The following is a 26,860-nucleotide window of genomic DNA, read 5'->3' as shown; positions in this document are numbered from 1 at the left end:
GGGGCCGGAGGTGATGGGACAAGTTCATGATTTGTATTTTTATTTTCAAATCAATTAAACATTTCCACCTAAAAAAAAAATTTTTTTCATGGAGTCCGAAATTCTGACACACGTAGGTTTAACAATCAGACTAAGAGCCAACTTTTCTGTGCTTGGCTGCGTTACTGTGCTTTTGCAGAAGAGGCGCCGTTACGCAGAACAGCCTTATTCAGCTGCTTTTCTAGAGCATGCGCAGAGAATGGTGAGTCAGGCGTCGGCACGTGACGTTATCACGTAGTAGCTCTTTCCTGTGTTTTGAATCGGTGGCTACTGCGGGCGATGTGTGATTCACTTTGCTGCTGTGTCTGGTGATCATGCAGCAGTATGAAGACAGTGAATCTGAAGGGGGGTCGGACGTCAGCCCTCTTCTTAAAGATGAAGAAGTACCGCAACATCAGGTAGCACCAACCAAAGGTGAGCGTCGTACGGCAGATGCAAGCAGTGGCAAGAAGGTGTGGGTTCGTACTCAAAGCATCCTTAACCTGTAGGTCAGCCGTGTTCCCATTCTAGCTGATCCCCAATTTTTCTGAAGGCAGTAATTCACTAGTGCAAGTCCAGTGTAATCTGCGAGTAGTTGCGAGCAAGCAGAGCTCTGTACTTTCCTGACAGGTCTGCTTTAAGGTAGTGTGCATAATGGCAATCCATTCCTAAGGCGTACGCCTGGTTATTCACTGGTGTGTTTTGTAGTGTGCTAAATGTTATATCAAGGTGTGCTACCAAAATTCCATTTGGGAAAAATGACCCGTTAAGTTAATGTGCGGCAGCAGAAAACCGGTGGCGTCTTAAAGTAATCATATACATTTATGTTTTTTACAAAGCTTCCTCAAAAAGATTGGCAACGGCGACAGTAAACCTGCTCTGGCTTACAGAGTTAAGACACCTGCTGTTAGGATCTTCTATGGCCAGCAATTTCAGGGCATAATACTTTGAGATAACTCTAGTGCTAATGCACTTTCTGGAAAGAGATGTTTTGTCAGGTCACAGTTTTGACTCATAAAGTAGTGTAGAGGGGTAATGTGCCTACCGCAAAGTGTTTCGTTCAACAAGCCGATCACAGATTTGTATTTATTGTAGATAGGTTTGTTACATGCAGTCTATAACTTACAATCCTAATGTAGCACAGTGTTCATGAACCGCAATCAAGGAGCTACATGCAAACTGCAAGACATGGGCTTGGAACTCATTGTTTTTTTCCTTTATTTGTCGTTATTCTAAGGTTGCTAAGAAGAGTACCTTTGGGTAGTAATGTTGATCGAATATGAATTTACCTTAAATGAAAAGACAAGACGTTTGGCAAAATCGGAACAAGTTGGTTTAGTTAAACGCACCGGCCGGAGAATATCAACAGAGGTGCGTCTGAAGACAGTCTCAAAGTACAAGAGTTTTGGCCGCACATCATATATACGTTTTGTGGGTACAATAAAACACTTCAACACTCTTTGAAAAGCATCATAGTCATAAACAACAAGTACAACCATCTGATAAGGGGGAAACAGATGTCTCTCAACCTTGGGCGCAGCTGGCGTGGGCCTGTGTGTGTCCGTCCAGATGTCCGGTGTGGCAAGTGCATGATCACCCCGTGCGGTGTACCTGTCGTGTCCTGATTGGCTGAGTGTTCCTAACTACATGTGGCATCTAATTTTGTTGTATTTTGGGAATGCGTGCCTTTGGCCAAACGTGTTTTATTGGGCCAATCTCCTTGGTCCTGTTTGTGGTGTGACTACCTATCTGTGGTATCCAACAGGTTTTTCCCTGGGTGCGCATTTGTCTTTGGGCTAAGTGTAACACCCCCCTAACCCCCCCCCCCCCCTGACCTGTCGATCTGTAGGATTTAATTTGGTTCGCAGGGCCTGTTTGACCACGTATCTCTGACTTGTAGTTGATGGGAAGGTCATCTCGGATGATTCCAACAGTAATAATACAAGTTTGTGAGTGTGTGCACGTGTAACATGATGGTCATTGATATTATATATACTGATATTCTCATTATTATTCGTACAGTAGTTACATCGTACATCAACATTACATTCTCTTGAGATTGACGTCATTATGCGTGCATTAGTTACGGTGTACATCGATATTGTATTTAGACTTTTATTGACATCACTGTGCGCGTTTAGGTTACCGTGTACATCGGTATTGCATTTACTGGTTCTGCCACTGCAATGCGTGCATATATAAGGGTGTACATTGCTATCGTATTTATTGATCTCAACAGCAATAAAGTCTTTTTAGTACAGACTACCCCAACCACTGTGTTATGTTTTTCAAATCCCGGTTTTGTGTTTCTCTGACCGTGCTCAGTAAACATATAATGCCTACACCTATGAACGATATGTGACCATTCCACCGTTTAACCCTCATTGTCTTAAGTAATGTTTCCTGTACATTGATTTACACGCTTGTTTGATATATTGTCCGTGTGTTTGATGTAAATCACTCGATAGACACCTTACATTGTGATGAGACGTGTTACAAAATAATTGAATAAAAATGTAATTGATTAGTGCTATTCAAATCATTATTTGTCAAATTACTCGTACACACAGGTACCACTGATATTCTTACAGTGCATGATTATTTCGTGCATATAGTGGCTGAACAAAGTAAAAAGCCTACCTCCAAATCATAGTTTCTCTTAAGTACTTGTGAAGTGGTAACAAAATGTGTGCCTTTTTTTCCCCTCCTTTGCATGTGATCTATAAGTTAGGCTCCAGATAGCTCTGCCACGATGATACTTAAGCAAAAGAAGGGCTAAGGACCCTTTGAAATCAGGCCTTTGTGATTTGGCCCAGCTGAAAGTTAAAATAAGAATCATACCTCCTCTCACCGCCTGCAGGTTGCTGCTCCGAACAGAAAGCAGACAACATGCAGGTGCTGCTGAATATTTCCAGGGGTCGGCACATGTCACTGGGAGAAATTCAGCATATTTCACTGTGTCCGGCTAGGTTCTGGCTCTGTAATAGCTGTTGGATCCAAATTCTGGCTGGATCCCCTTATTTCATGCACCATATGCTACAAATAGTATGAAGAAACAGTTTGTGCCCTGAAGACTTTAAAGCATTTCCATTTATCTATGTTTTCTTGGTTTTTGTTTTTTGGCATGAGTTTTTGCCCTTGGACTTTGTAATATTCAGTATGCCTCAGAATAAAATGTGTGCACCTTCCTTTCCCACCAAATGCCTCTGGATGTTAGCTTGCCATCATGTGACATAGTCTTGTAGGTATCACATGATCTTATTTTGTGTCATATCTGTTGCTGTGCAGTGCTTCCACCTGTTTGTACAGTTTTGTTGCTTAGATTGCCACATTTCTTGAGTCCCAGGCTGTGTCTGCTAACTCAGTAAAGATTCATGAGTGGTCATATGTCATTCATCTTTCTGAAATACTGTTGTGCGAACTCTTACATCTGGAATAGAACTTGTACTCATTATCAAAACTGAACCGACATCTGCTTGTGGTCTTTGTTCAGACTATGTATATAACATCTGTAGCTTGCATGGCACAGCAAAGACAGGAGTTGCTAAGTAACCCAATGTCACATATGAAAGACCTTTTAATCCAGCCCTGACAGCAGCACTTTGAATTCTGACACAATGGGTCAAGAAAAACTTGCCTGACTTGCTAAAGGTGTCGCACAAGACATGGGCCCTATTGGCAGGTACGCAAGGTCAGATGAGAACTAGACCAAAGCACCTTGCTTATTCGTGGTGTATCGTGGGTTCAGCACTACCTGCTATTTTTCCCAACTCCCTGACTGTTAAAAGTGTACATAATAATCTATGGGGTTACCTTATGCTACTTAGAACCTGGGCTTATAACAGTACAAATCATAAGTGATTCTGTCGGAATAAGTTTACTGTCATTTTATCAACTCCATAGGAGCTTATCCAGTCCTCACTTACATACATTAATTATAGTAAAACACACAATTCTTAAGAATACAGAGTATATATTGTTAATGCATCAGTTTAATAATATGTCATCAACAATACAACACAAACACGTTGCTCTGTGTGCTTGTAATAAAAAAGTGTTTGTGCCATGTCAAAGTGTGCACAATTAAGTTTTAAAAGTAACACCATTTATTCTTTATAATCAATTCTTTGTCCCTGCTGCAAAGTCTCTAAACACTATTCTAAAGTTGGGCATGTGAGTAAATCCTTCCACTTATTTCCCAAACCAATCTCTTAAAGTACAGGCCAAATGTGTATCCCATCTACGTTTTGACCTATTAGCAGTCTGTGTGCAGCTTACTCATCTGTTCAGGTTTTCCTCCAGCCAAATAGGAGATATCCTGATCGATAAATTAACAGTGTTGACTTTTGTGTGTTTACAGAAGATCTATGTACTATCTTTTATTAGTATTACTGACTCATTCAATCAGCGTACGCATCTGGTCAGATACTTAAAATGTACACTGTGGTGAAGTGATTTTATGGCCACGCCCTGAGGCCAATATTATGCATTTTATGGCAAGGCCCGGAAGCCAATATTATGCATGTACCTTTATTGCCCTCAAACACAGCAGCAACATCAACAAATAGAATTAAAACACGTATAAACTCGAGAACACTGAACATGCATATATCCACAGAACAGGCAGCCATCTTCCTCTTTTGTTGCTGCTCAAACACAGATAAGTCCATTCTTTTCTCATGTACTTTTAAACGTCACAAGTTGATTTAGAATGTGTGTGAAGGTTTAAATAAAGTTATTTTGTGTTTAGGAAAGACAGCATAATTTATTTAATCGTTTTTATGGGTTTATGATTTTAAAATTGGTATTGTAAGTTTTTAAACAGCATGGTAAAGGGTAATTGATTTTAGGAGTTTTTAACTTTGAGCGCACATTAAAATGACAGCTTTGTTTCTATGATTTACAAAGAACACACGGTTGCGGTTGAATTTTGAAGGCTCATTCTAGTGAGAGTGCTGGGAATGGTGTCCACGCGGCAGGACTCGAGCCTATAGTACGCGCTAGAGCAGTTAGGCTTTGCGGCTTGGTTGCGCAAGCGCGTCAGTTCTTGTGGCTTGGTTGCTCGAGCGCGACAGTTCCCTCTTGTGTCTCCTGACTTGGAGCGCCAGAAGGAAGGTTAGGAAAGAGATTTGGAATGACTGGGCCGCCGTACTTGCGTTGCGTACGGCGGCCATTTTAGAGGTTTGGGAAGTATGTTAAGGGAAGAATGAAAAGTGATAAGACATATTTTGGGAAAGTTACGACGATTGAAAAATGACAGGAGTTAGTCAGTCAGTTTCTTTCACAGATTCTTCGTAAATGGTCGATCGGAGTTAATTTTGCACAAGGAGAGTTACATTGAGTAATTTTTTGTATTAAGATAGTTAGGTGAATAAGTAAGTTATACAGATTGTAGGGAGAATTGAGGAGAGTTTTTGTGGTGTAAAGAATTAATAGATGTTCAAGTTAGTTAAAATGGAAAATAGTGAAGGTGCTGGTTTTGAGGAAAGAATGAAGCAATACATGGAAAAGATGTTTGGTGAAATGACCGCTTCAATTGACAAGAAAATTGAGAGTAGTGTTGAGAAAGGATTACAAGCTAAGGAGAGTAGAAAGAGGTCTACTGAGGAAGAGAATTTTTGGACAACGGAGGAGGTAGAGGTTGTTGCAAGTGGTTCTAGTAAAGGAGTAAAAAGGACTAAAAAACGAAAAAATGTGGAGAAAAAGAGGATGGAAAAGGTTGCTGAACGTAAGGTTCAGAAATCAGATAATGCTATAAAGGCAAAAAGTGGCGCTATAAAGGCGCAAAAGAGAAGCCACAGTGTTGTGGCTTGTGATTCGTCTTCTACCAGTGGAGATGTGGAGTTGACATGCTCTACGAGTTTTGACGAATTGGATGAGGAAGGATTCTGCATAAGAGAAGGAAGGTGACAGAAAAGAAAATTAAGTTAGAGCTTGGTGACTTTGTGGATCCACAAGGTGAGGAGATGTTTGATCCTCTCCTGATTCAACATCCTCCGTCACCTCAATGGACTCCAGCGGAGCATGTTGCAAAATATGTGAGTTATTGGATAAGAAGGGAGATTCCCAAAGATGTGTGGACAAGATTAAGATATGAGTGCCCAAGGCCTAGTTTGGATTGTAAGGTGGCGTATACGCCTGAATTAGACCAAAAATGATGGCATTTTTAAATAAGACGGGTAAAGATCTGAGAAGGGGTCTAGACAAGGGTCTAAAGGGTTGCCAAGATAGGCTACTGGACGTACTTGGGCCATTAACCACGATTTTTGATTTATGTGAAGAGGCACATTCAAGTGATACAGGTGTTGACGTATTGGAGTTGTGTCAATGGGTGCAGAGGGTGATTTGCCTTCTAGAAATTTCAAATGCATCCCTGTGTGTGGGGAGACGAAAAATCATCCAATTTAAATTGATCCGAAGTTAGCAGATACGGCTAGCAAAGAATTTGGAGAGCAAAGGGAGGGTTTGCTTTTCGGAGATGAATTTGTTAAAGACATGTCAAGGTATGTTGTTGCCTTTAATTCGTTGCAGAAAGCACAAAAAGATATCCGTAGAGTTTTTGGAATGGCCGGGAGAATGCGGAGTCGATTCCCCGGCCGTGGTCAGGGGATTATCAGGTGATCTTTTGGTAGAGGTTACAGACCCTATGGAAAGAATTATGGATATGGGTATGGATTCACGAGGACGGAACAGGGTAGTTTCTTCCCTCAGAGACAGAGGTCCAGAACATGAGGAATGTGGGCAGAGAGAAGGACAAGAGGTGCTTCAGGTAAGATGTTTACCAGCCCTATTTCTATCCATGTAAAATTGGGTGGCAGACTAGCCCAGTTTGTTTCAAGGTGGAAGGAAATAACTTAAGATCCATGGGACTTAGAAACCATGGCAGGTTATCATATAGATTTTATACAGGTGCCAGTACAGAGGAGATGTCTCGCTGTTTTACGTTTTTCAAAGGAGATGAAGGATCTTGTAACAAAGGAAGTAGAAGTGTTGGAAGCGAAAGGGCAATAAAGGTTGCAAGATTGGTTCAAGGGTGTTTTGTAAGCAATTTGGTTTTGGTGGAAACGAAGGAGAAGGGTATGAGACCTGTAATAAATCTCAGGTAATTAAACGACTGGGTGTGTAACAACCATTTCAAAATGGAAGGAATTCATATGTTGAAGGATTTTCTAAGGAAAGGGGATTGGTTGACCTATCTGACTGTTCCGGAGTGTGTGGCTGTTCTGCTTTGGTTTTCGGATCAGATAGAACCCGCTCATCAGAGCCTCTCTAACCCAGCCAGAACGTTTCCCTATCCCTAGGGCCTATTCACAACAAGTAACCACCGATTATATATATATATATATATATATATATATATATATATTATATATATATATATATATATATATATATATATATACACATACACATACACATCACCTAAGGACAGGGAATTCCTAATATATACATATATATATATATATATATATATATATATATATATATATATATATATATATATACATATATATACATATATCTAGACCTCTTATAATGCAAGTGGCGGCCTCGCGATCCCAGACGGACCCAGGACTTCCTACCCAGACGGCAGCCTTAGCCTCGCGGTCCCAGACGGACCCAGGACTTCCTACCCAGACGGCAGCCTTAGCCTCGCGGTCCCAGACGGACCCAGGACTTCCTACCCAGACGGCAGCCTTAGCCTCGCGGTCCCAGACGGACCCAGGACTTCCTACCCAGACGGCAGCCTTAGCCTCGCGGTCCCAGACGGACCCAGGACTTCCTACCCAGACGGCAGCCTTAGCCTCGCGGTCCCAGACGGACCCAGGACTTCCTACCCAGACGGCAGCCTTAGCACAAGTTCATCCTATGATTACCATAACATACAACAGGGGAATCAGTTTTACTATTTATCAGATCACACAAGAACTGCCAGTTTGAGCACAACCTGTTCTCTGGTTCGAGGGGCTCCTCTCTCCCTTATTCAGTTACCACTTACCTGATCAGGGTCAATATCTGTTCATGTCAAGTCACAGCTGACTAGAAGAATAGGCTACCCTCTTATACAAGAACACGCAGCACATGTTGATTCACTACAAACTGGATACTTTATTATTCATTATATACGCAATCACATAACATTACTGTGTAACACATAACCTGCAAAGAAAAGTGAAAGATTAGGTTGTACACTCTAATAAGAAAGGGGTTGACATCACCTTAGTCGTGTGTAGCCTGCACTCAATGGTCATCTAGGTTCCCTTCTCGTCTGTGCCTCGGCTCGCCTGGAGGTCACACCTCCGTAGTCACGGCTCCCTTCTCCGAGTCACTGGGACCTCTTCCTCATCGGCTACTCTCCCCTCTCTGGCAATTCTGCTAGAAGAGTATCTGTCTCTCGGTTTTTCTCCGCCTTCAAGTTTGTCATCTGTCTTCCCTGGAATAAGTAGTAGCTTTACTGCTAACGGCTAGATGCCGCCTACGGACTGAAGTAAGTGCCACGTAACTGCCTCAGATTTTCACTAATATAGAGGTGCATTTCCTCATGGAAAATTCCGGCCCGTAACCTGCCGCCCACCAAATTCTCGTACCTCCCCGTACCAAGGACACTTTCCCAGCCGGCCGGCCTGATGTAGTGTCTTCGGCATGAAGAAAAATACAATCCTTCGATAAGGGCCGGTCTGAACCGGTTCTCTCCAAGCGAATAACACCTCATAACTAAAACATCCCCTTTAACCTAGAAGCATCTCAAGCTGCCGGAGCAGAAAGAAAGATGGAGTCTCTCCCGTTTGAGGCCTACCAGGCCTGAATTCAGCACGGCTCCATGAAATACCCTCACTACAGGGCAGGTTATCCCTAATACTAACGAATCTATCCCCTAGGATATGTGTGCAAGCCCTAATCTATGGGGAAGAACACAGGATCATGTCGAAGTGCCTAGTAAATAGACTTCATTCACTACTCTAACCCTTAGGCTTGAATGAAATCAGAGAGACTGAAGTCACCCTAATCACCCGTCAACACAATAGGGCCAGGAAAATCAAGCAGTACATTTCACCCTTGACTTCAGTCTAATATACATTCATTAAACAGAACTAACATCTGTGGAAGAATAATATGAAACAAAGCTAACTGATCTATGTCTAGTACCAAATGTGCAAAATTGAAGTAGTGAAGGAATACACTGAATAAAGCAACAGATAGAAATCAAAACAGCGATGGTAATCAGAATACCTCCTAATATTTGACGTAACAGATACAAATCAGGTAACTAATTAAAGAGCCAGTCAAACCAGCCCTGGTCAATATGTTTTCTAACTTCCTCCGTCAAATCATGTAGCTTGTCAATGTGAGCGCGAATGGATTGTGTATGATCAGACAAGTTAAAACAACAAAGGCCCTCAAACTCAGAACAATCGTGTCCGTGTTTAAGCAAAAGATAATCAATGGCCGCTCGATTTTGCAAGATGGCCCTGCGTTCACCCTGGGCGTCTAACAGCATGTCAGACAGGACTGTAGAAGTATGATTAATGGATTTTACCATCCAGCAGGCCATTTTCTCAATAGATTTAGCATTATAAACCGCCAAAGCAGGAACACCAATAATTGAAATAGCCAGGCTAAGGTATTCAGACTTGGAATATAAATGCAAAGATGAGTCACAATCCTCCTGTAACATCACTGTATCTCGAATCACACGAGAATTGGCATTCGGATGTGACGAGAACATCAGTAAACTGAGTCTCGTAATGGCACAAGGGCCACCAGAAATATTTGCGGGGACATATGGCCAGGAAGTATTACCACATGAGAAAAGCCATCCGGCAGGTAGTAACATCGTGCGATAATGACTAGGGGTAACTACCAAACTCTTGCAAGTCATATTGTTCTGGACCGAAGCACATGTTTTCGGTGTCCTTTGAAAGCACAAAGTTCGCTCATGAAGGGTGAAGGAAGTAGCACCTTTCAATTTTAGACGCAGACATTCAGAAATTGCACTAGGATTACACGTAAGGAAAAAACACATATCTCCTTGTGTGATATTATAGGTAACTATTTGGGACTGGACGGGGGGTATCTGGTCTGGTAGTTCAGTACATAAGGGGCAATACGCATGGGTGGCAAAATCGCCCAGAAGAACATTGGGGCGAGCCTTTGAAATGTTGAAAATATTAATCAAAGTTTCCAGCGAAGCAGGGACAGCAACCAGACAGGTCGCTAAGATGTCGTGTACAGATCTCATCGGCGTCAAACAAAAGTGAGGGGCATCGGTCACCCTTTTCGCCAGTAAGGTCCAAAAGTTCGATGACGAATCCCACGCAGCGAGGGAACGCGACACTCGGGTGCGTAGCTCATCCCGGGTTGACGGGATTCCTCCTCTCTCGTCGAACCAACCCGAAAATAGTCCGACGACGACACATCCTGCAGCAACAGTCCAAAGAATGATCTGAAAGAGAATCAAATACAGGCATTATTCATTCTCGCAAGTAACATTTGTCAGCCGGGACCGCTTCCCAGCTATCTTTCCCTGGTCTCATAACTAAAATGGTGTTGTCATGACCGGTGGCGATGACCTCTGCTTGTTCAGGGGGATTCTTAGGCGACTGCACCCAAACCCTGGCCCCAGGGTTATCTGTGGAGCCAAAACCTTTCTGGCCTCGTACAGTCAGCAAAGTGGGGGCAGTGCCTTTTACCATCCCACCACTGAAGACAGGCAGTATGAGTAATTGAGCCACTCGGTCAGTTCGATGGATCAGCAAGTCAGCCTCACTGCTATTCAGCAGGAGCACCTTAATCTCTCCCTGATAATCACTGTCAATGACCCCTCCAAGTACCTGAATGCCTTTTACAGCCAGCCCCGATCTAGGGGCGATTAATCCAAAATTCCCGGGTGGTATATGAACACCAACACCGGTCGCGATGATGACCCGATCTTTACCTTTTATAACGGTGTCATCCATGGCATGCAAGTCTAAACCTGCCGACCCTGGGGTCGCTCTACATGGAGCCAAGGCTCCGGGAGTAATTTCCCAGTACATCACAGTCTCTCTGATTTCATTTGGCTGAGCATGAACTTTCGGAGGGAACAAACGCATAAGTGGAGATTCAGCATTTAGAAAAGGACGATTATTCAAAATGAATAGCCCTTGGGGCAAAAAGTCTCGCCAATTCTTATATTTGTCATCTGTCAATTTACGCAGCTGCTCCTTCAGCAGACCATTCAATCTCTCCACAAGGCCCGAGGCCTGCGGATAGTATGGGATATGAAATACCCAGTCAATATTGTTTTCCACACAGAATTCCTGTACCAACCTTCCACGAAAATGGGATGCATTATCAGATTGGATTTGGAATGGCACACCATAATACATCATAATCAATTCCAATGTTTTAATGGTATTCAATTGGGTAGCTTGCTTACAGGGAAGGACTACCAACAGGCCACTGTATGTATCAACAATAGTGCAAACATATTAACAATTCCTACTCATGGGAAGTGGACCGATGTAATCAATCTGCCAAATTTGAGCGGGCAGTTTCCCGCGATGTAAATGACCTTTAACAATTTGGGGCACTTTGCGCTGTCTGATATGCTGACAAATGGGACAATGTAAAATAACATTCTTGATCAAATCTAGGGGAATATAAAATCCTCGATCAGCAGCCCACCTGCTAGTGGCTTTCTCTCCAAAATGTCCTGCCTTCTGGTGGGCCCATTTCGCCAATCCCGCAATATCAGAATCTTGCCTGTCCACCACTGCCTCAGCAATTTTAGATTTCTCATCTGCAATGTTATGAAAAAATTTGTCAAGAGAATCTATCGGGGTGTGAGCATCCACATGGAAGATTGTAACAGTACTCTGTGGGAGCATCTCCCAAATCTCCTGCCATAATTCTTTTCCCCACAATTGTTTTGAATGCAGTTCCCAATTATGGGAATGCCAAGTCGGTAACCAAACTGCCAGTCCATTGGCAGTAGACCAAGAATCGGTGAAAATATGACATGTGCCAGGTAACTCTTGTTTCAGAACTTGATAAACAGCATAAAGTTTGGCAAATTGACTGCTCTTACCTTCACCAGTTGTGCTCAGCAGTTTTTGTGTGATCGGATTATAGGACACCGCTTTCCAGTGCCGTTTCGTCCCTATGAACCTTGCTGAACCATCCGTAAACCAGACATGGTTTCTGTCCTCTGCGGACAAATCATCAAAAGGTCTACCCCACTTGACAGGAGACTCCTGTACTAAAGGTACGGAACATTCACTCTCAGTCTCAGTCGATGGCGCTCGCGCCACCTGCTCATGTAAAGATGCAACTCCTTTCTGTCCCACACGTGCCCTGTCTTGTATGTACCATTTCCATTTAATCACACTCGCCTCTTGAGCATGTCCAATTCGGTGAGTTTTCGGCGAACTCATAACCCACTGCATGATAGGAATTTCAGGTCGCAAAACTATATCATGACCCAAAGTCAGTTGCTCGGTATCCACCAGAGCCCAATAACATGCAAGTAACTGTTTCTCAAAAGGTGTATAACGCTCACCAGCATCAGGTAACTTTTTGGTCCAGAAACCCAACGGCACTCTACTCCTGCCTTGCTTCTGCCACAAACTCCAATTCGCATAAAGACCCTGTACAGACACATTCAAATCCACCTCACCATCACGTACGGGCCATAAATCCAAAGCATGTTGAATTGCCTCTTTTGCTAGGTTGAACGCATCTTGCTGTGGTTTATCCCATTCAAATGCATTCTTTTTACGAGTGACACGGTACAAGGGGGCCAATATTTGACTCAAATGAGGAATATGCTGGCGCCAAAAACCAAATAAACCAATGAAGCTTTGGGCTTCTTTCCTATTCCTCGGAACTGCAAAATCAAGAATTTTCTGTTTAACCTGAGGGATCACTTCACGGTGTCCTTCATGCCAATTAATACCCAAAAATTTTACAGCCTGGGACGGGCCTTGTAATTTATCCGGATTAATTTCCCAACCTTTCTCACGCAGGCACTCAATGACTCTGTCCAATTGGGTCTGAACTTCCTCTTGTGTTTCGCCTTGGATCAAAACATCATCAATATAATGACACATCTGAATTTGTGGATGAACTGGTACCTCAGCCAAATGCTCTGCCACCAGCCGGTGACATATCGTAGGACTATGCACATAGCCCTGAGGAAGACTTCTAAACGTCATCTGACGCCCATTCCACGTAAAACTGAACTGTTCCTGACACTCAGGGGCAATCGGAATCGAAAAGAAAGCATTAGCAATATCAATGGACGCATACCATGTACCTGGATGTTTTTGGATTCTTTCAATTAGAGTAATGACATCCGGTACCGCAACGGTCAAGGAGGGTGTATGTTTGTTCAATTCTCGATAATCAACAGTCATACGCCAAGAATTATCACTCTTACGTACAGGCCAGACAGGATTATTCCAAGCAGAAGTAACTGGGGCTATAACACCTGCATCCACCAACTCCTGAATAGTGGTACTAATCTCCTCATGACCACCTGGAATACGATACTGCTTCTGACAAACCACTTTTGTCGCCTGAGGAACTTTTATGGGGGGCATTCGTAAACGACTAACCCGTATAGGCCTGGACGATATATAATGCGTAGTTCCAAATTGGTAACATCCATCATCTAAATGCAAAGTCATTCCTCTCAAAATATCAATTCCAATTATGAATTCCAAGAGTGGCACCACTAGTACAGAGTATTCTTTTCTAAGGATTCTACCTATTCTCATTTCAAGTAAAGTTTGAACGGCAGGAGATTCCTTTCCACCTAATCCAGTAATTGTAAAAGACTGACCTTTAAACTTCTTTGATTTTCCATGAATAAGAGTGGCCTCCGCTCCTGTATCCACCAATGCTCGGGCCCTTTGGATATTACGATGTCTCCAATAAATTTCAATATCCACATAGGGTCTATTATCTCTGTGAGCCCATCTGTGTACTGGAGCTTGACCTATTTCCTAGTCATGGTTGCTGCATTCTGTGTACCAGGATAAATCAGGATAAAGACTCTCACGTTTCTTAGGTATCGGTGCCTCCTGTTCATATCCATTCCCAGTACGAAATGGATTCGTATTATCTGCATTGCACTGCTGGTTTCGATCGGCCAAACTATGACGATCCTCTCTCCTCCTCAATTCAGGGGATTGATCCCTATCATCTCTACGTCTGCTGTAAACATAATCATTTTTTCCCCTCTCTCTTTCCTCTTCTCTCTCTCTATCTCTCTCTCGACGGGGGGACATATCACGTACATAACGTCGATCATCACGACGAACAGAGCGCCCACGGCGGTCGTCATCACCGCTACCGTCAGAACCACCACGATCACACTCAGTCATCCGAACACGCCGGGCACCCTCCTTCCGATCCAAGCCACGTTTGCGAAACAACTCCCACAAACGAGCAGTAGTCTCACCGTCAATGTCCTCCCTCCGCACACCATCGGCCAGAAGACCAGAAAAGATATCACGTCTAGTAAGTTTATTGTCACCAGGAGTACGAGTGTCAGGCCGGGACTGACGTTCAGGTTTAAACCACTCACCCAACTCACCGAGTTGGCGTACCGATTCCAGTACCGTAGATAACACGTTACCAGTCTGATTAATCAATAAAGTCATCATGACCTGCTTATAAGCAACAGGGGAAGAACGAATAATACGATTCCACACAGAAGATGTCAACGAACCATCAAGCAACCTGTCAGCAGTACCCAGAAAAATTGCCGTTTTCATCACCTCCTCTTTGAGACGTTGTGCAGCGTCACGCAAAGTATACCACGGTTTGTCATTCACAGGCCAATCAGACTCAGTAGGATATTTTATATTACAACCCTCAGTCGCCAATTGAAGTAAAGAAATTTGACCACCACCATTATAGTTACGAAAATGATCCTGTACAGTAGAATCCGAACTCAAGGAACAAAACTTCAAACAATCGCCATTATCTAACATAATGCCAGCAGCGCCCAGTGCATAAAGGCGCACCATCCATGTGAGCAAGGTCTCACCAGCTCGCTGCCGAAATCGCTGCAAAATATCACTAATTTCCTGTTGAGTAAAGTCCTCTAAAGAGTCTAAAGAAACACCCTGCGGAGCAGCGGGAGACTGCTGCAACTTCCGACGAAAAACTGGATGCACCGAGACCGCGGGATGAGCATCACAAGGAGCTCGACCAGTACACGTAGAGGAACAATCAGCGGAAGAGGCATCAACCCCGCTCGAAGGACGAGCGCAATCACGGGGTGCACCATCAGAGGTGCGAGAAGCAGGCTTACAATCATGGCGGGAGCGAGAGGACTCGCGCTTGACAGATTCCTCACCCGAGGAACAAGAATCACTCGAATTCCAGATATTACCATCCCATTCATCAGGATTCCAATCCAGTCCGGCTTTCGCCACGACCAGACGCACCTTTCGCGTCGAAACCCGACCGCGCCGATTCTTGTATTTATAACGAGCAATTCGCACAGCCGCCCTCTCGGCAATAGTCTGGTAAGTCTCAAGTTTGTCAGCAAGCAACTTATTTTGACACCGCAACAAAGTATGAGAATTCTGAATCTCAACAAAGTGCGCTTCCACATCCTTAAGAGATATCTGTAGCTTCAACAACCTCTCATGCAGAATCCTGTACGCAGACAGAACAATCCAACCTCTGCGCCCCAAAATGGGAATCTCCTCACCCTTCGAGATGGGTGCCTTCTGTAAACAAGTAATCACATTAGCCGGCTCCGCCAGCTCCAAAGAAGAATTCCAATTCTCACTCAAACCAGTAGAATCAGCCCACTCACGGGCTAAGGCTTCATAAGGCGTTGAATCCCATCCGGGAATATCAACGGGCAACTTAAAAGTAGATTTTGACTTTCTAGAAAACATCGTGAAAAAGAAAGAAGAAAAAGAAGAGAAAGAAGAGAAAAAAAAAAAACTATACACACAAATATACCACAAATAATATACAAACAAAACCACGCACACGCCGAAAGCAAACACGAGACAACACGACGCACACAGGTTTCGAAAACGGTTCGTGTCGCCAAATGTTCTGCTTGGGTTTTCGGATCAGATAGAACCCGCTCATCAGAGCCTCTCTAACCCAGCCAGAACGTTTCCCTCTCCCAGGGAATTCCTAATATATACATATATATATATATATATATATATATATATATATATATATATATATTCACTGAAAAAACCATAGGTTTCACACATGTTATAGTTAGCTGGACATTTTACTGATAAAAAACCAATGAAATTCCCCCGTTATAGTTACTGTAGGCAACTATAACTCACGCGACCGCAATCCTCTGCTGATGCTAATACTGTATTTAGACACTTATTTGCCCATATCTTCTTCCATTAAATTTTAGCTATACATATATTACAAATATTTTTTTTTCATAAAGACACATATGTCATCAGCAGAGGATTACGGTCGCGTGAGTTATAGTTGCCTACAGTAACTATAACGGGGGAATTTCATTGGTTTTTTATCAGTAAAATGTCCAGCTAACTATAACATGTGTGAAACCTATGGTTTTTTCAGTGAATTAGCAAGGTTTTTTAAATGCTATTTCCTAACTATAACGTGTGTGAAACCTATGGTTTTTTCAGTGAATTTGTACGGTTTTTTAAATGCTAAGTTACTTTACGCCATTTGTGGCGTGCGCGCCCACTTAACGCAGTTCGTTCCGTGCACGGTTTTTATCAACTTTAATAAGCCCTGTACATTTGGTGGCCTTCGGCCACCAAAAGCACAGGGGGTGAGGTCAATGTGGATAGTGTTTTTTTTATTTCGATTTTATAATTTCATGTTGCCAAAATTACGTTTTTTTTCTCTATTAATAAGCCCTGCACATTTGGTGGCCTGCGGCCACCAAAAGCACAGGGGGTGGGGTAAGTGTGGATAGTGTTTTTTTTATTTTTATTTTTTTACCGTAAGCGTACGGTAAGCTTACGGTAAGCGTACGGTAAGCGTACGGTAAGCGTACCCCGCGAAATTGCCGAAAAAAAAATAAAACCGTTTTTGCTCTTGGGGGATGTTTGGGGACTCCCTCAACATGACTATGTGGGAGGGAGTTGTCAAAACAGCCCCGTAACATGTTTTTGGCCATCATGTTTGATAAACAACACTCAGTGCGAGAGACAAAATGGCGGACGCCGCTTCCTGGTTTCGGCCGATTCGAATGTTTACTAAGATCTAAGAGCCAATCAGAATCGCGCTCGCGCACGCCACCGTAAGCTTACGGTAAGCGTACGGTAAGCGTACGGTAAGCGTACCGTAAGCGGGCTCAGATATATATATTGATTTAAAGGCTATTTTCTCAGAATCTACTGAACAGATTTACACCAAACCTACAAAAGGCACTTCCTTGACCTAGGGACTACCTCTCTGCCAAATTTCTAGTAATTCTGTTCAGCCGTTCGGGCTGTAGCTCGTTCTAAAGGTCCTATGGAAAAATGCATGGGAAAAACGCGTTTTGGGACCCCCCTTTTATCTCAGCCCCCGCTTGACGAATCCCCCCGAGACTTTCAGGGTAGGAGCGGAGCGTAGCGCCCCACCTATTTTGAGAAATTCGCGAGGATTCGTCGACCGGCGCCAAAGTTATTCAAAATAGAATGTTGAGGTTTTCCTATGGAAACGTGGTCCTAACTATAACTACCTACTGGCGACCGCCAGTAGGTAATATACACATATATATATATATACCAGAGTACAAAAAGGAGACAACGTCGAAGGAAAGAAGAGCTTGGTCAGCATGGGAACACGAGGGCAACTGACAAAGAAGCAAGCATGACTGACACAGCAGCAACATTAACGGTAATGAACTTATCTAAAAGAGTTTTAACTGATATTGACAGAAATGTACTGAGCTTAGGTCTGTCTTTTTGTCCTGATAACCCTCTAGACTATGCGCAAGTACGAATTGATTTGTATAAATTCATCAGAAAATTGAAACTTTGTAAAATACATGCTAGCAATAAGAAAATACAAACTGTCAACCGCTGTCCTGAGCTCTCTAATACCATCACGAGTATGAACAGTACCAATGAAAATATTGACCTTGTACTCTTGGATACCTTATGTGATTTGGCTAATGTTAACCCTGACCTAACACAGTCTTTCCCCTTGGACAACACTCCTTCAGACCTTGTGGATATCACCTTACATAGTGAGGCAGACACAGAACACAATCACGAACACATTCATGCTGTGAAAACTAATTTTAGACCTAAGTCTAAGTACATCCCACAGACACCTAAAGATAATGTCGATGTCTTCCAGGATGTTGTGATCCACGATTTGAATAAATTGACACTGATGCACACACACAGGAGGAATGTCACTAAAGAGCAATGGGATGCGGTCACCGCTCTGCAAAAAGATGAAAACATAGTGATCAAACCTTCCGATAAAGGGGGCAATGTGATCATTATGGACAGGGAAGCATACATTAGAGAAGCTAATAGGCAACTCTCGGACAATGTATGCTATGAAAGAGTAGACAAGGGCTATCTTGAGAAACTACAAAAAAGATACCATCAGATGATAGACAAATGGACAGAAGATGAGCTGTTGAATTGGGATGAAAGCAGGTTCTTGATTAACACCACACCAACAACACCCACCTTCTACCTATTGCCAAAAGTACATAAAAACCCCGTGAATCCACCGGGACGTCCCATAGTTTCTTCTAAGAATAGTTTGTTCGAGAATACCTCAATTTACATTGACCACTTTCTCTTCCCTTTTGTTAAAGATCTCAGCTCCTACGTCAGGGATACCAAAGATTTTCTCCAGAAAATTGAGAACCTCCACTGGGGACCCAGCTGCTGGATGGTATGCCTTGACGTAGAAAGCCTTTATACAAGTATACGTCATAATGATGGGATAAGAGCCTGCCATGATTTCCTTAAAACTAGGAGCACAACTCTGTCTAACCACACAAATATGATTCTTCAAATGATAGAGATGTGTCTCACTGAGAATGTGTTTTTGTTTAATGGTAACCTGTATAAACAAACACAAGGTACCTCGATGGGCACTTGCTTCGCTCCTAGCTACGCGAACCTTACCATGGGCTGGTGGGAGAAGCAAGTGCTCTGGAATGAAGATATGGACAAATGGACCCAAAAGATCAGTCTATGGCTACGTTACATAGACGACATTTTTTTCATGTGGGAAGGAAGTGAGAATGAACTTCTTATCTTCTATGATTCTCTCAATGAGAACAACATGAATTTAAAGTTCACGATGGTACATAGCCAACAGACAATAAATTTCTTGGACATTAAACTCATGGTCAGTAACAACAGTTTGACAACAACTCTTTTCAGAAAAGAAACTGCAGGAAATAGCATTTTACATGCCACCAGCTGCCACCTCCCGAGTTTTAGATGGAGTTTACCCTACGGGGAATTCCTCAGAGCGAAACGAAATTGCAGCACTGAGAGAGAATATCTGAATACCAAAGCATTGATGGTAGACAGACTTAGGGAAAGGGGCTACACTGGGAAAATGCTCATGAAAGGTACCAAAAAAGCAGATAATATCAGCAGAACAGAGGCCCTTTTCAAAGCATCCACCAAACCAACTAACACCGCAACTGATTTGACACCTATCAGATTCGTAACCACCTTTTCCTCACAAACCAACCAGTTGAAAAATATTTTGAAAAATAGGTGGGACATCCTAACACAGGATAAAATGCTATCAGCCAGAATTGGATCTTGCCCTTACATTTCTTTTAGAAAGTGTCCATCGCTGAAAGACATGCTGGTCAACAGCCACTTAAATCCCAAAAAAGGAACTTGGCTGGAACAAGGAAAGGGCTTCAAGCGATGCAAAAAATGCAAAGCTTGTAGCCATTCTGAGGATAAAAAAGAAGTTGTATTACAAAGAACAGGCCAAGTGTGGAGGATCCCTAAACTGATCCACTGCAACACTGACCATGTAGTGTATGCCATCACATGCCCATGCCCTAAATGGTATGTAGGGTCCACCACATTCCCAGTGAAAAAACGAATCCTGGAGCACTGGCGGGCTATAACGAATCAAGATCTCAGTTATAGCACTGCCAGGCACTTCAAGGAGCATCATTCCAGTGATTGGACAAAAGCAAAATTCTTTGCACTAGACAGTGTGCCCAAACACCCTAGAGGTGGTAACAGAATACAATCACTGAGGCGACTAGAATCTCGTTTCATTTTACAAACAGGCAGTCTATTTCCTACTGGTCTTAACAATGATGAGGAAATGTATTCACATTTGTAAATATTATTATAGTGTTGTTTGCTGCTAAAGGTTTGAGGGCAATATGTCATCTTCTTGTTGCCCTCCCCTTCCTTTTGCCCCCCCTTCCCTCTTTTCTATTCTGTTTCCCTCGCCACTAGAGTAACCAGTTCAACAATTGTCTTCCATGACTGTTGAATTCTTTAACAATTCATTTGTATGGTTCTGTTTTCAAAAGTGTTGGCTATGCTTTCTGCATGTACCCGACGGACTGGTATATACATGGGTGGTTTTGTGACAGTTTGGTTTGTAAATGTATAGTTAAACTAACCAATGACCATTCCTTCTCTTTTTCATTTCTGCAGCCTGGGGTCTGTGAATAGATGAATTCACCATCAATAGTCACCAATAGAATATACTGGCTAAGTTCGTGATATGCGCACATCGTTCACCTATGGGACCCGTATAGAGGTTTTTTGGGTACTATACCTAGAGTTGCTTATAGTCTTTCGAGTTCTGGCTTTCTTTATTTAATATAAACTGAGTACTCCCCGGTACTATACCATCATCGTCAATATTTAAACTCTTATTCAAACTTATATTTATATTTTGAACTCGTTGATTGTGGACATGCAATTATGTAATCACAATTTTGGGATTCCTTCTACTTACCACTGTGCGCACTTAATTATTAAACCCACTGCAGAGATCTAGATATAAATTCATGTAAGACCAATGTAATAATGAAAAAACTGGAGCACTGACTGTCACGAACATCGTTTGCAATAATGTTTACACCAATTTGTTAATTGTCCGTCTAACATCTAAATCGAAATGAAAGCATGGATACATGATAAAAGGAATTGTTGGTTAATCACGACTTTATTGTTTAAAAAGAAAGACTGATATTAAGTCTGTTTTCACTTTTAATTTTATTTGTGCACGCTGCGCCGTGCCCGGAACCTATGTCAATATATACTTCCTGGTTCAGAAGCGAGGTCATGTGACCAAGGCTGCGTGTCAGCCGAAACGCGTCGTCGTCTGGTGTGAATAAATTTACACTTACCTGCAGACTACGGAGTGGCTCGTCTTTCTTCCTAGGATTGGTGGGAGAATCTCATTGCAATATATATATATATATATATATATATATATATATATATATATATATATATATATATATATATATATATATATATATATATATATATATATATATATATATATATATATATATATATATATATATATCTAGACCTCTTATAATGCAAGTGGCGGCCTCGCGATCCCAGACGGACCCAGGACTTCCTACCCAGACGGCAGCCTTAGCCTCGCGGTCCCAGACGGACCCAGGACTTCCTACCCAGACGGCAGCCTTAGCCTCGCGGTCCCAGACGGACCCAGGACTTCCTACCCAGACGGCAGCCTTAGCCTCGCGGTCCCAGACGGACCCAGGACTTCCTACCCAGACGGCAGCCTTAGCACAAGTTCATCCTATGATTACCATAACATACAACAGGGGAATCAGTTTTACTATTTATCAGATCACACAAGAACTGCCAGTTTGAGCACAACCTGTTCTCTGGTTCGAGGGGCTCCTCTCTCCCTTATTCAGTTACCACTTACCTGATCAGGGTCAATATCTGTTCATGTCAAGTCACAGCTGACTAGAAGAATAGGCTACCCTCTTATACAAGAACACGCAGCACATGTTGATTCACTACAAACTGGATACTTTATTATTCATTATATACGCAATCACATAACATTACTGTGTAACACATAACCTGCAAAGAAAAGTGAAAGATTAGGTTGTACACTCTAATAAGAAAGGGGTTGACATCACCTTAGTCGTGTGTAGCCTGCACTCAATGGTCATCTAGGTTCCCTTCTCGTCTGTGCCTCGGCTCGCCTGGAGGTCACACCTCCGTAGTCACGGCTCCCTTCTCCGAGTCACTGGGACCTCTTCCTCATCGGCTACTCTCCCCTCTCTGGCAATTCTGCTAGAAGAGTATCTGTCTCTCGGTTTTTCTCCGCCTTCAATTTTGTCATCTGTCTTCCCTGGAATAAGTAGTAGCTTTACTGCTAACGGCTAGATGCCGCCTACGGACTGAAGTAAGTGCCACGTAACTGTCTCAGATTTTCACTAATATAGAGGTGCATTTCCTCATGGAAAATTCCGGCCCGTAACCTGCCGCCCACCAAATTCTCGTACCTCCCCGTACCAAGGACACTTTCCCAGCCGGCCGGCCTGATGTAGTGTCTTCGGCATGAAGAAAAATACAATCCTTCGATAAGGGCCGGTCTGAACCGGTTCTCTCCAAGCGAATAACACCTCATAACTAAAACATCCCCTTTAACCTAGAAGCATCTCAAGCTGCCGGAGCAGAAAGAAAGATGGAGTCTCTCCCGTTTGAGGCCTACCAGGCCTGAATTCAGCACGGCTCCATGAAATACCCTCACTACAGGGCAGGTTATCCCTAATACTAACGAATCTATCCCCTAGGATATGTGTGCAAGCCCTAATCTATGGGGAAGAACACAGGATCATGTCGAAGTGCCTAGTAAATAGACTTCATTCACTACTCTAACCCTTAGGCTTGAATGAAATCAGAGAGACTGAAGTCACCCTAATCACCCGTCAACACAATAGGGCCAGGAAAATCAAGCAGTACAGTGGCGCAAAGGGATTATCTTCAGTTCAGATGGAAGGGAGTGTGATGGAGATTCAAGAGTCTCCCGTTCGGGTTGACGTCAGCTCCTTGGTGTTTTACAAAGGTGATGAGGCCAGTAGTAGCATGGCTGAGGTCAGGGGGAATTTGACTAATTGTTTATCTGGACGATATTTTAATTATGGCTGAGTAAAGGAGTTTAGCATTGGAGCAGACGGAGTTTGCAATGAAAGTTCTAGAGGATCTGGGCTTTGTGGTGAAAAGGGAGAAGTCATGTGTGGAACCCGAACAAGTAATGCAGTTTTTAGGTTTTCAGATACAGACATTGGAATGTGTGTTGAGATTACCTAAGGAAAAGATGAAGAAAATTCGGAAGAAGGTGAAAAGAGAGAAGAATGCAGAGTGGATCACTTTGCGTCAGTTGGCAAGACTGCTGGGTCTTTTATCAGCTTCTATTCAGGCGATTTTTCCAGCTCCCCTTCATTACAGGGTGTTGCAGAGATTGAAGGCTTTTCATTTGAGGAAGGGGGCGAAATACTCACAGAAAGTGAGGATGAATCAGGAGACTCTGGAGGAGTTGGATTGGTGGTTAATGAGTTTGGAAGCGTAGAATGGAAGAGCAATATTTGAAGACGTGCCAGAGATAGAGTTGGATGAGAGTCCGCACAGTTTTGGAGCAAGGTGTGGCACAATGTCGACTGGGGGAAAGTGGTCAAAGGAGGAAAAGGAGCTTCACATAAATTGTCTGGAGCTCATGGCAGGTTCATTTGCAATCAAAAGTTTCATGAAGAACCAAGTGAAATGTTGTGTTATGTTAAAAATGGACATCATTTCAGTGTGTTATGTGAAATAACATGCATAATATTAGCATCCGTGCCTTTAATAAGATCAAGATTTTCTTCCCATTAAAACTGTGGAAAATCTGCATTATCTCTCTTATTGTCTCATACACCGCAGCAACAAGAACATAGAATTAGAACAACAACCAACATACCAGAACCTTAGAACATGCACATAATCACTGAATGCACAGCCATCTTCCTTCTTTTGCTTGCATACACAGATTAGTATCTTTTATAAGTATCTTGATTTAGTGCATGGGAAAGAAGTTTGAGGGTTTTATGAGTATATTGAGGCGTGTTTAAGGGTTGACACATAAGTGTGCAAACACTGAGTATGCTTTGGGAGATTCCTGTAGGGTGAAGACAGGTTTCAGTTGTGGTCGCATTGGGATGAAATCCTGCGCATGTGTGCTTCATTTGGTTTGAGCGTGTTTATAAAGACAGAGTTGTAGCGTTTCCAGCTGGAATTCAAAAATTTTTATAGATGGATCGAGCTCGTCAGGTGTCGACTGCACCTTAAGTAATATTTTCAGGCGGGGGACTTGTGAGGAGTTTGTTCAAGATGCAGAGAGGTTTGGCGATCTTCTGACGTGTTAGTCGGGGAGTGGCCGTGAGCGAGGGCAGTGCGGCAGTTAAAGTCAGTTGTTTTTTTTTAAAGAGCTTACTGTTGCTTCAGATTGCGTGTGTCTCCTTACGGCACTGAAGGGCAACGTACAATTGGTACACGTCTTCTCTTCCTGGTTGTTAGGCTTGTATCGGGGCCAGCAGCGAAGCAAGCGCGGGTCGTGATTTTAGACGGCTCACACATTGTTTTTGTGTCTTAAGAGAGGCGCTATATGCGCGTGCAGTGGCCATTTATTAGGATTGGGCAAGTTAGCTTCCCACATACTAAGGCATAGGAAGACATATTTTGCGAAAGGAGGTCATTGTTAGGAGGCAATTTTGACGTAGGTGCCATTGCGATCAGTTGTGAGGAAAGGGGCAGAATCGAAGTGTTTTTTCTGTGAGAGGATTTTTTTCCATTCATTGTTACTTTTAGTAACGTAGATTGGCAGAATGAGTTCATTAGGGGAAGAAGATTTGAATAGTAAGGTAAAGAAATAAATGGAGGAAACGTTTGGGGATTTAGCAGATAGAATTGACAAGAAAATTGACAGAAGCACATTAGAGAAAAAAGTGTTATTAAGGTGGCAGAGGGCAAAAGTTATTGGTCTGTAGAGGAGGTGGAGCCAGGTATTAGTGGCTCAAAAGACGGAGTAAAAAAAGAGGACATATAAGAGAACGCATACAGAGATGCATAAAGGAAGTAATGGAACTGGGCATAAGGCTCCAGAGTTGGATGTGGCTATAAAGGCAAAAAAGGTGGCTATAAAGTCACATGTGGTGGCATGTGACGGATCTTCCACAAGTGGGTATGTGGAGTTGACCTGCTCTTCAGGTTTTGATGAATCCGAAGAGAAAACTGTGAGGTGTAGCAGGATGAGGAAAGATAATAAATGAATTAAGTTGGAAAAGTGTGACTTTGTAGACCCGTTAGGGGAGGTGATGTTGATCCCCTGTTAATACAGCATCCACTATCTCTTCAGTGGTCCCCAGCAGAGCATGTGGCTCAGTATATTTCACAGGGGTGTGGTATTCAATAAAATATCTACATTTGCATGGGACAGGTTGCTTCATAAATCTATTTGTCCTGTTACAAAATTCACTTGTCCATTTTGGTGTCATGTAGTGCGACAACAAATTATGGCAGCAATCTCAGTATATAGGAGCTCTGTTAACAGCCTCTCTGGTTATGCCAGGGCTCATACCATAGTAGGGTTTAAATGAAAGCAATTCCCTTATTTTGCTGTCTTTTTAGAGATCTACATACTGGGGCTGGAGGTAGCGGAATGCAATAGTTCCCCCACAGTTGGCATGTCCTTTTGAGTCTCTGCAAACCTACTAACTTGCATGTTTTATGGGTTTTCTTCAGCTCGTGTTGTCTATTCCCATATAAAGAAAGGTAGGAAATTTACTCCGGACAAGGGCAGAAGTAAAACTTATTCCAGGGTTGGGGAAAAAAGTGGTTGTTGGGAATGTGAACTTGTTATCCCTCAACCGATTTTCACATGAGCAAATTTACACATGCAAAATGCAGTTCATTAATATTTTCTAGGGGTAGGATTTCGTGACCTACTTCTGTAAATTCTTGTGAATTCTTGAAAACCGTAAATCTGCACTGATGCTAGGACATATACCATGGGTGCACTTTTGTGACTTTCTTTAAGAATTGGGCCCCTATTTAGGCCTGATATTACCCAAGACCTTTTTGTTTTTATTAAAATTCGATGTCTCTCTCTCTCTCCATCTACCTGCTAGCTTCTCTGTGAGTGACAGCAGTCTGCTCTATCACAAGGAGCATATCAACACACAAAGTAGTTTTTCCCAGTGCCAAGAACTACTGTGGCAATTGTGGTTTTCAGACTAAAAATATTTTTTGCTTTTGCCACTGTTTGTTATAATGATGGGTCATACAGCTCACACAACAACGTTTTTTAAAAACCTGGCATTAACAAAACCAAAAGGCTGACCACCAGTGTCGTACCCATTGCCAATGCTTGTTTATTTTCATATTTTCTATACTTTTGTTGAAACTGGTTACGCTGATTTTCCATTATGAATATTTTTGGGCAATAGTAGCATGCATCAACACATTTTACTAAAGGATGCTTCAAAGAAATGGTACTTAAACATCACATTAGTTAAGGATTCTTTTTTCCCAGTTGCATTTTTCAATGAACATTTTATTTTGAAAGCAACAAATCATCAGTCTTGCTTTCAGACTTTGGCATATATTTGCATCTAATCAGAGAGCATTCTCGGAACATTATACGTAGCCTCCTATTGTTAAACTTTGGTAACGTGTGTGCACGTTTTCATACTGGAACCACTGTCAGTAGTGCTGTCTTAACTTACATTTCCTTAGAGCGCTCACCCTAATATTAAAGGCTTTCTAATTTTGAAGCATAAATATAAGTTTGAACAGCATTAAAATATGGACACAATTATTACACAGCCGACAATGTCCTT

The 26,860-nt window shown here is 42.6% G+C and overlaps 1 protein-coding gene across 3 annotated transcripts in view; it reads left to right on the top strand.

The window, feature by feature from the left end:
- Window positions 1-231: 231 nt before the first annotated feature.
- Window positions 232-26,860, top strand: part of SLC17A5 (solute carrier family 17 member 5) — a 651,091-nt gene continuing 624,462 nt past the window's right edge. For 2 of the 3 annotated variants that reach the window (XR_014962977.1, XM_085610951.1), the window contains exon 1: window positions 253-453. Coding sequence is in view for 2 of the 3 variants with exons in the window: in XM_085610951.1 (XP_085467077.1) it covers window positions 354-453 (100 nt within the window). In the remaining variant the exon portion in view is untranslated. Of the gene's footprint in view, window positions 454-26,860 lie in introns of all 3 variants that reach the window. The other variant, XM_085610950.1, reaches the window with a different exon arrangement.

Source organism: Triturus cristatus, chromosome 6 (assembly GCF_964204655.1).
Source record: "Triturus cristatus chromosome 6, aTriCri1.1, whole genome shotgun sequence".
Classification (NCBI taxonomy): Eukaryota; Metazoa; Chordata; class Amphibia; order Caudata; family Salamandridae; genus Triturus; species Triturus cristatus.
This window is presented reverse-complemented; position numbering and strand designations above follow the sequence as displayed.